At 46.8% G+C, this 12447-nt stretch overlaps 1 protein-coding gene across 1 annotated transcript; it reads right to left on the bottom strand.

Moving 5' to 3' along the window:
* Window positions 1-464: 464 nt before the first annotated feature.
* On the bottom strand, window positions 465-12074 carry lmo4a (LIM domain only 4a). Its single transcript, XM_012839858.3, has 5 exons — window positions 11627-12074; window positions 6441-6695; window positions 3052-3148; window positions 2088-2246; window positions 465-1708 (listed from the first exon to the last, which is right to left on the bottom strand). The coding sequence occupies exons 2-5, from the start codon at window positions 6674-6676 to the stop codon at window positions 1700-1702; spliced, it is 501 nt and encodes a 166-aa protein (XP_012695312.1). The 5' UTR covers window positions 6677-6695; window positions 11627-12074; the 3' UTR covers window positions 465-1699.
* Window positions 12075-12447: the final 373 nt, after the last annotated feature.

Here is a 12447-nt window from a genome sequence, read left to right as displayed (position 1 = left end):
ACACCACACAGATGCTTCCGGAAACCTGAGAAAGCACGACAGAGGTGAGCTGATGAGGGCTTTAGAAACAGCCAGACCCCGTTCATTTAGCAGGGACCGCACAGTAAACAACTGTGTACGTTCGGGCTGCCGAGGCTGGAGAAAGCAGGCCCTCCCTTTTTAATTAGCCCCAGCTCCAGATTAGGCCACGTCAGAGGGGCTGAGCAGCCCTGGAAGGCCAGCCTCCCCTCCAGCCTGCCTCCCCTTCAGCGCCCGGCACTTTAATTGCTTCCCTTAATGGCCAGGGCTCAAGTGTTTGAATTCCATTCCTGAGGGTAATTGGCCATGCTTTTCAGAGCCAAAATCTACCCTATATTTTCAGCGGCGGGGCTATTTGTTACACACTGCTACACACACTCACACACACACACACACACACACACACAGTGTACATATCAACTTAATCAAACAAAGACTAATTGTCGTCAGATATACTGATATTTTATTACAAATACCACAGGAGAGATGATTATAGTCATTTAATAATAAGTACTTTTTTCCTATATAGATATTTGATATAGAATGTACCCCTGCCTGTAGAACTGAGCACACACAATGACAAATGTCTTGCCATAGAACACAAGGAACAATATTACATAACTATGTACATGTTTCTCTCTCGTCCCAAACCCGCTGTTCTCTTTTGATCAGTTTGAATCAGTGTGATCCTCAACTTACACTTACACGACAGAAACAAAAAAAAAAAAAAAAACCTTCTCTAATGCAAATGAACGTACTTGCACTTTAAGCAGAACTGCACAAGAGGTTGAATTATGCGCTCTTCAAATGATTCAGTGTTTTGAGGACGATAACCCTCAGAAGAACCCTCAACATATAAAAGTTTAAACGGTAACATCTAGGTGAAAGGCCAAAAGAAATCTTGGAATTCAAAATGGCACATCTGCGTATTCGGAAAACAACAATCTGGGCGTGTCAAATGCATTTTAAGGACTAGGCAGAGCAGAGGACCCCTTTTCAAGAACAAACAGGAAACTCCCCCCCCCCCCTTGCACCAGTGTCCCTCAACATGAATAAAGTCATTTCATCTGTGCTGCGCAACGCACCAGCATCAACACATTAGCCAGACTCTGTGTCGCAGCTCAGATCACCTCTTCCGAACGAACTCGACACACAGCCACACTGCATTCCGTGTGTGTTCCCAGCATTCTACATTGAGATTCCCGTGTCAGCTCTCTGGCAAGGCAGAGTCCAGAGGGAGGTGGGTCCTTCGCATCGTAGAGGCCCGTTTTCTTCGACACCACACATTTCCTACGGAGCCCCAGCATAAACAGCCACTCGCCGCCAACGACGTCGTCGTCAGTGAGGTCGACATCCACTTCTACGTCATTGCAGTCTGTCTGACGTCAACATTAGTGTTCTCCTCATCATCTCTAGTCATCGAAGCGTCTGTCGGGTGAGTACTTTGAAGCTGATGGAGCTGACGATGGCTTCTTCCACACTCACAGACAGAGCAGAGCTGTCAGGGAGAGGCTGGGGCTTTGGGAATGGCATGGACCAGACCATGGAAGGAGTAGTGGAGGAGAAATAGAGGGAGAGAAAGGAGAGAGAAAGAGAGAGGGGTTAGAGGGAGAGAGAAAGAGAGAGAGAGAGAGAGAGAAGAAGAAAGGTTGAGGAAAAGGCACTTCCTGTTTTTCTCGCCTCAGCACACCTGCATGGAAGAGAGCGGTAGAGGTTGAGTCACAAAACAAAACATTTTGAAAAAATAAGATGAGATAAATTAAGATACAATGTGTTCATAAATGATCAACACTACTTGGACCATTTGCATTCTGTAGACCAGCGGTGTCTATGGCGATTGTTAAGAGCATCTTAATAAGGGAGTGATCTAATCGAAAGGTCAAAAACAACTGCCTGAAAAAATGTCCAACGTCAAATTAGAACTGTAGCCTCATTTACACATGAGAATGTGCTAAAACAGAGGTGGCATGACCACATTTGGAGCCCCGTCTCTCTCTCCTCTCACAGGTGCTGGCTGAGAGGGCTGGGTGTTCTAGTCATTATCGCCGTGCCGTGCGTTGGCTCCTCACCTTCTGGTCTGGTAGGAGGGTGTTGCTCTGCAGAGGGGCGAGGTGCGAGCTGAGGAGCGCTCCTCCTGGCCGGTCGTGCTCGCAGAAGATGGTGCCGTTGACGTAGTGGAAGCGGTCGCCTGGAACGAGGCGGTTCCTGCAGGTGGCACAGGTGAAGCACTGTGGGCCAAAGAGAGAGAGAGAGATCACTTATTATATATCCTACCCAAATGCTTTGTTGTTTACTGTAGAACGTTATGGTCATATAAATAAAGCTTCTTTTGAATTTGAATTTGAGAGAGAGAGAGAGAGAGAGAGAGAGAGGGAGAGGGAGAGGGAGAGGGAGAGGGAAAGGGAGAGAGAGAGAGACAGACATGGAGTGGGAGGAAAGGAGAAAGAGATTGATAGACAGATAGTGAGAGAGAGAGAGAAAGAGAGAGAGAGAGAGAGAGAGAGAGAGAGAGAGAGAGAGAGATACTGTAATGACATGCAGAAAAAAGAACACCATGGCTTCCTCATGGCCAATTTCCTCCTGATCTTTTGATCCCTTATCGGTAATGAATGCATGTAAATGAGGCCTGTGATGAGGACTAAATAAGCCTCTGCGGCGATCTCTCGTCTGTTCACTTCCTTGACATGTTGACAAAGCTGGGTATACAGAAATCTCTGATAATTGAGGTTTAACGAAGGCCGTCCCCAGAGTGCTAAAATTAGCCTATTAGTCTGTCTATGGTGTCCGATCATTCATCATCACCATGACATCCTGCTCAGTAAATAAGCCTTGTATGACTAGTGATTATCTGACTCCTTCATGGTGTCCAAAGAAGTACAGAAACTCATACCCACACCCATATATAGACATATGCACCAAGGACACTGGTCCGTTATCAGAACTGTAACCGCATTCTTTACCCTGGTGTTATTACTCATAACGCACTCTGACTACAATGATGGGAGTGCTGGCCATCTTGTGGCTCGTCCTCACCTTGAGGTGGTAAACATTCCCTTGTGCCCTCATGACCATCTCGCTGGCAGGGATGGACTGCCCGCACGCACTACATGCTCCGCTGTGACCGAAGAGCCTGGGGGTGGAAGATGGCACACGTTAGATAATGCGGATGTCTCAACACTACATTGCACTTTCACCACAGATTTGACATTGTGGCATCTGGCAGTCATTCTCTCCTATCCTGAATAACTTGAATGTCACACTGTAACAGGAAGTCACACTGTAACAGGAAGCATGCATTATCAGTGCATGGGTCCCATTGGAAAACATAATGATTAGAACACAATGCCAACCATTTTAACAATATGGACACACCATGAACACACTAGCAACGAAAAAATATAAATTTGAGCTCCACACTCAGTACATATAGTATAGTATATGTGCATGTTTATATGTACTATATTATAATCTTGTATAGTTTTACAATGTCTGACATTTTGACAGTTACAGTTAAAGGCACTTTCTGATATCAGTAGGGTTCATTAGTTGTGCAACTACCACAATGCATACAAAGAGTAAACAAAAAATAAACAACAAATAAGACAGACAACAAAGTTATGTTGAAGTTATGTGTCCCCAATCAAGGGTACCGATGTTGGGGAGCAGCCTAGTGTGGCGGCTCGATGTTTATCCGCACACAAGGTTACTGCTGGGCCTCCTGCGCAGAGCGCTGCTGTCCCCCAGCCCTTAGGGTGCTGCTGATAACATAATGTGAGGTGGCAGAGTAATTGGTGGCCGTGGAGGGGGGGTGCAGGAGGGCTGGAGGGGGTTACTGGGAACCTCTGATCCAGTCTGGGCTCCTAATTAGGGGCTCTTGACGAGCCCACTGCCAGGGTGTCGTTAAAGGCAATTTTGGGAGAATGCTAAAATGAGTTCAAGCCCCCTCTTTGATGACCTAAAAAAACATCTACACCCTCTTTTGTACATACTATCTCTCTCTATATTTCCCTCTCTCTCCACACATCCTCCCCCCCCCCCCCCCCCCCCCCCCCCCACAGTCCCCCATTCTCCTCGAACACCTGGCGTGCTAACAGTTACCCCTGCCACAGATATGTTTCTATGGGAGACTGCTTCCCCTCTTATTGCAAAGGCTTTATTGTGACACCCACCAGACTGGTTTGGCTGCTACCTCCTCCTTGCCTCATTTTCTTCCTCTCACGCTCTCTCTCTCTCTCTCTCTCTCTTTCTCTCTCTCTCGCTCTTTCTCTCCCTCCTTCCTTCCTCCCCCTTTCTCTGTCCCCTATCACTATCCCCGGCTCTGACTGCACGCAGTAATGAATTTTTGATCTTAATCCAAACAGTAATTTAATAAGAGACGCCAGAGAGGAACCCTGTTCTCCCTAATTAATGTGCTCTCCTTTTATCAGACTTCAGGCTCCGTGGTGTGCCATTTGGCAATGAAGCCTTGCCCTTTTGATTAACTGTTTTATATACACATATAAATATATATATATATATATATGTACTACAAAGTGCACATACAGTATGTAATTGCAAAGGTGTACACACTCAAGCACACACTCACACTCACACACACACACACACACACTCACACACACACCAAGCACTGTGATGTTTCAAGATGCATACCATGTTTATGTTTTCCTTTCTAATTAAAATGTTAAGATAACCTTATGTGCCCAGAAAGTAGTTTCTTCTGTTTGAAAGATATTTGAGCTCAACAGCCAATCAAATTACACCCCTCCCTTCTGTGCTGCTGAAGCACCATGTTGATTGGCTGGGATTGTTTATGGCTCGGCCCGAGCCACTATGTTTGTTTCCTATTAACAGAACCAGGACTGTGCATGAACACCAGGAGTTTTTTTAAGCAATTCTCTGAATTTGACAAAAAATGTATGGGATTAGAATTGCGGACTGTCCCTTTAAGTACAACTGCTCCCATTCCCTCCTTTCAATTAAAACGGATCTGTTATATTTTATTCAGATCATTAATGATAATTAAAGCAGATCTAACTTGTATGCTGTCAATGTGTCTACTGAATATCGTCTTTGTAAATGCTCTCTTTGCAAGGGTTAACCAGCAGCATTCACATTCTGATGGGTGCGGCTCGAGTACTGGCACAAGCCTGTTGAAGCATTAAGATCAAATTTGAATTTATTTGAGCCACATTTTCCAGACTGTGGCCACACCTGTTCAGATTTTTACATAATTAAAAAAATATATATGTATGTGACCTCATCAGCTTAATGTCAGTAACATCATCCACTGCAATCAATCCATCAAAAATCTCATTTAGAATCCAATGTCTTCTGATGTCATTTCAAAAAGACTCCTGTAGACTCCCGTGTTTCACTAGTCCAGTGTGTTAGGTCATGTCTGTTGTAGGGAGCTCTTTGTTTATTTCCCGCCATGTTTGTGTCTTGTTTATTATGACTGGGCGCTCTACAAAGGGGCCCGTGTTCCTTGACTGTTGCCAGGGCTAGGAGTGCTCTCGGGCGTTCTTGACTTGCGTGATTTCCAGGCCCTTTCTGAGATGGGCCCTCCTGTTTGCTCTGGATGAGCGGCTAAGCTCCTGGCAGTGCCCGCGCATGCACAGGCACAATCCCGGGCCTGTATGAGAGTGCCAGCCTCTCAGACACACCCGCTGCCAGGGCCAGACTTGGCACAGGCGGGCAGAGTGGAACCTGCACTCTATGCACGCCAACGGACGCCAACACACACACACACACACACACACACACACACACACACACACACACACACACACACACATAGCCTCCAGCAGATCTCTATGATTAGAGCCGCAGGCCTCTGATCTGCAGTGGTCTGATCTAGTTCATGTGCCCTCGGAGGCTCGAGGAAACGTGTGAAGCAGTGGGTGTGTGGTTGGCCAGGAGATGAAAATCATCAATAGCAGACCAAAGGTTGGTCAAAATTACGCCTGTCCTGAATTTCGACTGCATTAATCAGATCAACTCCGACAGCTACCAAGTCAGTCATTTTGCCTCTTACAGTGCATTGACAACATTAATTCATTAGACAATTATCAATAAAGGTCAGCTACATTGGGCTACATTATTTCCTAAAACCAATCCAACACAAAGTGGTACAACTGTGACACATTTCAGCCATCGGTGTTTGACACGGACAAAGCAGAACTGATTCCTACTCCTGGCAAAATAAATCCGCCCTCTCCCCTCCTCATCCCCATCCCTGCCCCTCTACCCCCCTCTCCCCTCCTCATCCCTGTCCCTGTCCCTCTAGCCCCCCTCTCCCCTCCTCATCCCTGCCCCTCTATCCCCCCTCTCCCCTCCTCATCCCTGACCCTCTACCCCCCCTCTCCCCTCCTCATCCCTGTCCCTGTCCCTCTAGCCCCCCTCTCTCCCCCTGGCCTCTGTACCTGATGTAATCATTCCGGCAGAGGATCATGCCTCCTTTGCTGTAGCAGGTGGTGCCGATTTCCCCCAGCTGGGCCTGGCAGCAAGAGCACTTGAGGCAGCGCGTGTGCCAGTAGCGCTCCATGGAGAAGAGCAGGAAGCGGTCGGCGATGCGGCCGCCGCAGCCGGCGCACGAGCGCTGCGCTGAGCCGCCCCCGGTCACGGACACGGACGAGGACTCCACCCGGCTGTTCACCATGGTAGACCTGAAGGAGGGGCTGGGGTGGGTGAAGGAGAAGGGAGGGGGGGGGGGGGGAAGAGAGAGAGAGGAGAGAGGAGAAATTAAAGCCAGCAGATGAGTGACACGACACGACCACAACGTGACAGGAAACACTGCTACACTGTCAACCGTAAGGACGGCGCAACACAATTCTGCTTCACGACTTGGCAGTGGGTTCGTCCAGTGCCTGCGTGTGCTAATAAGAGGCACACAGATGTCCACAGAGCTCCACACCCTTCTCTGAGGTGATCCTAAAGACCGGACAGCTAAGCTGTCTCAGCTGTGACCCCCTCCACTCTCATCCCTGATTAACAGGACCGATCGAGGCATCGGCACGGCGACCCGGCCGCGTGGCCAGGAGTTGGCATGGTTAATACATCCGACTGACAGGAAATGGGTCCCTGTTCCCTTCCTGTGAGCCCTGGCACAGTCACCCTCCAGAGGGCCTGGATGACCCCTGAATGAAAAGAGTGCTCTTAAATTAGGAGAGGAATATAAAGGAAGCCTTTTTTTTTTTCTCCCTAGAAAACAAAATGTCTGCCCTTAGGCAGCCGGGCCGTCTTTGAGGTCTCTGTCCTTTGACGACGGCTGCGGTCTGACAACAACAGGGCTCCTTATGCTGTTGAGCTGAGGTTAGGCCCGGTCTGGTCTGGGCAGCGGGAGGTTAAAGATAGGTTAGAAAAAGTGGTTGGTTCTTGGGAGGCTGCGGAGCTGTTAGGGAAAGGTTTCAAGGGGAAGTCTGTGCAAGGCAACCAATCCCTGAAGTACGGCTTAATACATTTACAATGAACGTTCACAGATGTTTCACAATAACGGTCATTTAAATGCATTGCCTTAATCCAGACAGAGGGCCATATATCTGGTCAAGTTTAGAGATAAAATACTAAAACAAAACCACCAAGATCTTGCAGGAATCAGCAACTTACATGATTGACACTAAATCCCATATAAGACTCATGCTCTGGGCAATATTATGAGAAACAGATCACCGACATTGTTCAATAAAAAAAACCCTTCCATCCATCATTATATTATCAAGCCATTTCCCTCACAATTCCCTCCATTTTTCCAATGCAGATTTAAATTGATTTCATGCACACCTGGAGATAATATAGTTTTGGAATTGCCTTAACTCAAACCATCACAGACAGAACTCTGCAGCGTGTCGGCTACACAGTCCACCAGGGGTGGGTCGTGACACACGCCGTAGTCGTCAATAACCACACAAATAAAACACAGGCTGATACGATTTCCTAAATTAACTGAAGTCTCCAGATCGGTTCGTCGGCGCATCCAATTTGAGCTGAAGTATGTCTCCTTTCGCACGGTCCACGGGCCCATAACATGCCGTTGCGGCATTTGAGAGAGTGCACGGCCCCCGCTTTTCTCCGCGGCATCGACACCTGGGTCCAATCATGGCGCGGAGCTCTGTCACAGGAGCCCGGCCCGGAGCCCAGCGACCCCCACTCCTCCTGGCGGGGGGTCGGAATTGGGAATGAGAAGACCTGCTCCTCTCGGGCTGAAGAGCCTTCCAGCCCCAGAAATGCACAACTGACAAGCGCTGACAAAGAAAGACAGACACATATACACACATGCACACACACACACACACACACACACACACTCAGACAGGCATACTAACACACACATATGCACAGATATATACACGCATACACACAGAGGCATTATCTCTCTCTCTCACACACACACACACACACACATGCTTACGTACACACAATCTTGGCATTCATTTTGATGCAGGCAAACAGATACCACGGGTTCATCTGTGCACAGAACATCTGTCGCGGTGATTGATGAATACAGTATTTTCCAAATTACAGTCTTTCTCGACGTCGCTCAAAAACCACCAGGCCAAGCCTCCTCCGCGGAGCAGAACATTCCAAAACCAGGCCAAGCCCATGGAAAAGGAAAAAGAAAAGCGAGGCTATGCAGAGCGACCTTAAATAAAAAGAAAAAGAAAGGTATTGTACAGCGCAAAAACAAGAGAGAAAAAGAGAGGAACTTCGCATGATGCGTGTTGGATGTGGACAACGGTCGTCTCTAGGATGCTATCGCATGTTACTTCCTCTCTCTGTTCTGCCTCCATGATCAGTGCGGAACAGACAGAAGATGCCAGGGGCAGGTCAAAGGTCATCCCTGAGTCGCTCTGATTGGAAGGGGTCGAGCAGAGGTCAGCCGAGGTGACTTCAGTCACAGGAAAGCAGCATGACCAGCTCCTGGAGGCCGGCTTCCGAGACCCGGACCTTTCTTCTGTGCGCACTTAAGATACCAGCTGGCAGCATCCTTTCCCACGCCCAGGGAAAAAGGTCCCACATAAGTCTCGGGGCAGCACCATTTCAAACCAGTTCAAAAATGTGGACGTGGCCCGGCCAAATAAAAAAAACTGGCACGACAACAGTCCCCCTGCACAGACTGCGCCAGTCAAGCACCGCTGTAACCTAAGATGAGCTGACGTGATAGCAAGTGGCCACTAAACACATGCAATAACAAATGCCTAATGTGGGACAGACCTTGAATGTGGAGAATAGCCATCAGTCAACACTAAGCAATATCATAACTATAACCCTCTGAGCCGACTCCCTCCGCACGCAGTTTGTTTTCTGTGGTGCGGGCCAGATTCCTCTGGCTGTAAAGTGCTGGTGTGAAATCTACTCACTTACCTCAAAACATCAGCACCTCCAGCCCTCTTACTGCTGGGGAAATTTAAGAATTTCTATTTCACAAGACAGGAAAAACGGAGAGGAGGAATGTCATACTTCAGCTCGCCCGGGAGCCCAGGCCAAGACCGACGGCAAACAATGTGGCACAGAACTGGAACAGCAAACTCTCCGACATGTTTTGAGTGACACAACACAACCACTTTGAGTTAAGAAACGCATGTCAAGAAATGTGCCTGGAATTCTGGTAACTTGCTGGTTTGACCAGCTTACTAGCCCTGGGATCAGAAGTTACAATGTCATGGCTGGTGAGGAGGGGGTGTTAGTGAGGAGGGGGGGGGGGCTTCTTCCATACTCTTGCATTTCCAGTTTTGTGCAGCAACCCAGGCTCTATGTACAAACCTTCTCCAGTGCAAATGTCAACCTTACTGTCGAGGCAGACAAATAGACACATGACCAAACCCCTGCAGCCTGATGCACTGTGCAAGTGTCAAACAGCAACACCTTCTCTTAACACCGCTGCACTTTCACTTTACACCTGCGACGCAATGAACGCCGCCACGCTCAAGGAGATGCCAAATTACTTCACTCCCGCTAATCTCATAAAAATGCAAATCCCACTTTTTAATCATCTTTCTTTTCTCCCCCCCTTTTTTGCAGCAGACCTGATAGCAAGAAACAATAGTGCCGAATGGGACCCTGAGGGAATCTCACACGCTTTTTGAGGCACCGTAAAAAAAAAAGAAGAGAGACAAGAACAATGACATTATCCACCACACAACTTAGGTAAGCTTATTCCCATTTCAAAGCTCTCTGGCAACCACTGTTTTTTTTTTTTTTTTAAAGACCATGAGAGCCAATTGCTCCCTCTTATCGCTTCATAACAGACTTTTTTTTTGCATGAATTCATGTTTTTGTTTTTGTTTTATGTCTTGCTGCACTTTTTTTGCCTAACCCCATTAAAACAAGCGTGGAATTCTGCTCTCACAAGAATATATTGCAAAATGCAAGATGCCTGAGAGAAGCACCCTCATGCAACTGCATATGCAAGTCAAGAAGCAGTTGGATAACACTCCCTGAATGACTTTAAAAAAAAGGAGGCCCCCCTTTAACTTGTGAAGTTGTAGGGTTTTGGATGATGAGGGGTTGCTGCACATTTCAAAACAATTACATCCAGAACAATAGGCAGAGAGGACGGGGGGAGGGATGGGGGTTGGTTCCACTCTGCTAACGGGCTGATTGATGAAATAAAGACCAAAACCAGAAGCTAATGAGGAGAAACACAACACCACATGCCTGTCCGCAAACAGACTGATTGATTGGGCACGGTATCAGGTTGGTGGTGCTAATGATGGTTTAACCCTAAGGTACAAATCACATTTCACCAAGGTTCACACAGAACCAAGTGGCAGTATATGGAGATGTTTACTCTTAAATGAAGGGTCTTATATGTGTAAGTCACAGCTGTTATAGTGTTAACAGTGTTAGGCCACATGACTCCACTGCCTTATTTGCTGAATGATTCAGTGCAAGCTACTATAAGATTCACAGAAAGCTGTTCGGAGCTATTAGGAAGTCTTCTAACATTGTTTAAGGTAAGCTACCTTCACAGTGAAACTTCCACCAAATCCACTGACAAAAGTTCTAGAGGGACTAGGCAAAAAAACAATGTGTCAAAATATGAGGAGCCTGCCCCCTACTTTGAATAAATAAATAACCCTGAGCGCAGAAGCCAGTGGAAGTGGTTCGTAATTAAAATAAATAAGCACGACTGCACCGTTAACAGCCACTATAAATAGTAGCAACGCCAGTGAGCAATGACCAAACCCGGTTGGCACCCAGGCAGATTAGCAATATATCCTTCTCTTTTAATAATGCGCTCAGGGGCCATAACTACACGCATCGCCGTTTCATTAAAACAGGTCTCATTTTAATTAACACTCCGGCGTACAACTCCCTATTGTGAAAATTCTCCCCTGCAGCAGAGAAGCGATAAGCAAAACGAACTTTTCTCCTTTTTACGGTTAAATAAAAAGACTGTAGAGGTTAATTTATACTGAATATTAATAAGCCCAGGGATTCCGACAACTAACAAGGTGTGGACCTGCCTTGACATGCCGTGCTGTGTGAAACATTATCCCGGTAGGCTATAACTATATCAGGTTTGCTCGGGTTTAGTCATTGCATTCATGGTTGACATTTGATTGCCAGGAAATACGGATTAATAACAGACGTGATCTCAGACACTCACCTTGGAGGGAGTTTCTTCTCTGAAGTTACTGAGGTGTGGAAAAGACTACTGGACGCGCGCGTGTTTATGAAGGATTCCTTCTTCTAAATTGAAGTGAAGAATGCTTTTCCTCTAGCGAAAAAACACAACTTTTCAAAGTTCTTCAGTAATCCCACAGCAAAAAAGCAATATAGACTACTGCAATTAGAGTGACTTTTTCCTTTCTCTAAATACGGACATCATTTTTTTCCGCCAAAACTGTAATTTGACCAGTTTCTGTTTCTTTAAGGCAGACAGCACTACTACAGATCGATATACCTAATCTATGTTTTCGTAGTAGAGTGTCTATGCTGGTGGTCTTCTCGCTGCAAACGCAGACTGCCTGATAGTTCTGGCTTGCAGAGAACATGTTTTAAGTCACTCCTCTCATGACGTCGTAGAGACCCTCCAACCACTTACAATCAGGGGGTGTGGCACCTGACAGGATGATCGATGCTCCTGTGAAGAACTTTTGGTGCGTATTTGTGGCTGTAACTACAATCAGTGACACTGATCAACTCCATTCACATATGAAATGCGAAGTGGAATCGCTTGAAATTCGCATAAAATCTATAAGAAATTGATTCGCTAAAGGGGGTGGATTAACTCCTGATTCTGTATTCTGCAAACGGGTTTATTCGCATTAAATTGCCATCGTTGGGATTTAATTACGTGTTTCCGTTCAAATTGCCCTGACAACCTCAAATGTTCAGCCCACAGCTGTTCGCAACTCCGCCCTTGATAGATAGGGTGTCAATTTTTAATTCGCATAACACAGCGCTTAAAATATGCGAATGAGTTGA

The sequence above is a fragment of the Clupea harengus genome, chromosome 12 (genome assembly GCF_900700415.2).
Source record: "Clupea harengus chromosome 12, Ch_v2.0.2, whole genome shotgun sequence".
In the NCBI taxonomy this organism is placed as follows: domain Eukaryota; kingdom Metazoa; phylum Chordata; class Actinopteri; order Clupeiformes; family Clupeidae; genus Clupea; species Clupea harengus.
Note: the sequence above shows the minus strand (reverse complement) of the source record. Positions and strands in the feature narration are given on the sequence as shown.

Bases quoted from the DNA above. Each gene is read 5' to 3' on its own strand.
- lmo4a (XM_012839858.3), bottom strand. From the start codon at position 6,676: ATGGTGAACAGCCGGGTGGAGTCCTCGTCCGTGTCCGTGACCGGGGGC. The intron at 3,149-6,440 runs GTACAGAGGCCA...TTCCACCCCCAG, and splicing joins TGCCGGAATGATTACATCAG to GCTCTTCGGTCACAGCGGAG. The intron at 2,247-3,051 runs GTGAGGACGAGC...TTTGGCCCACAG, and splicing joins GGAATGTTTACCACCTCAAG to TGCTTCACCTGTGCCACCTG.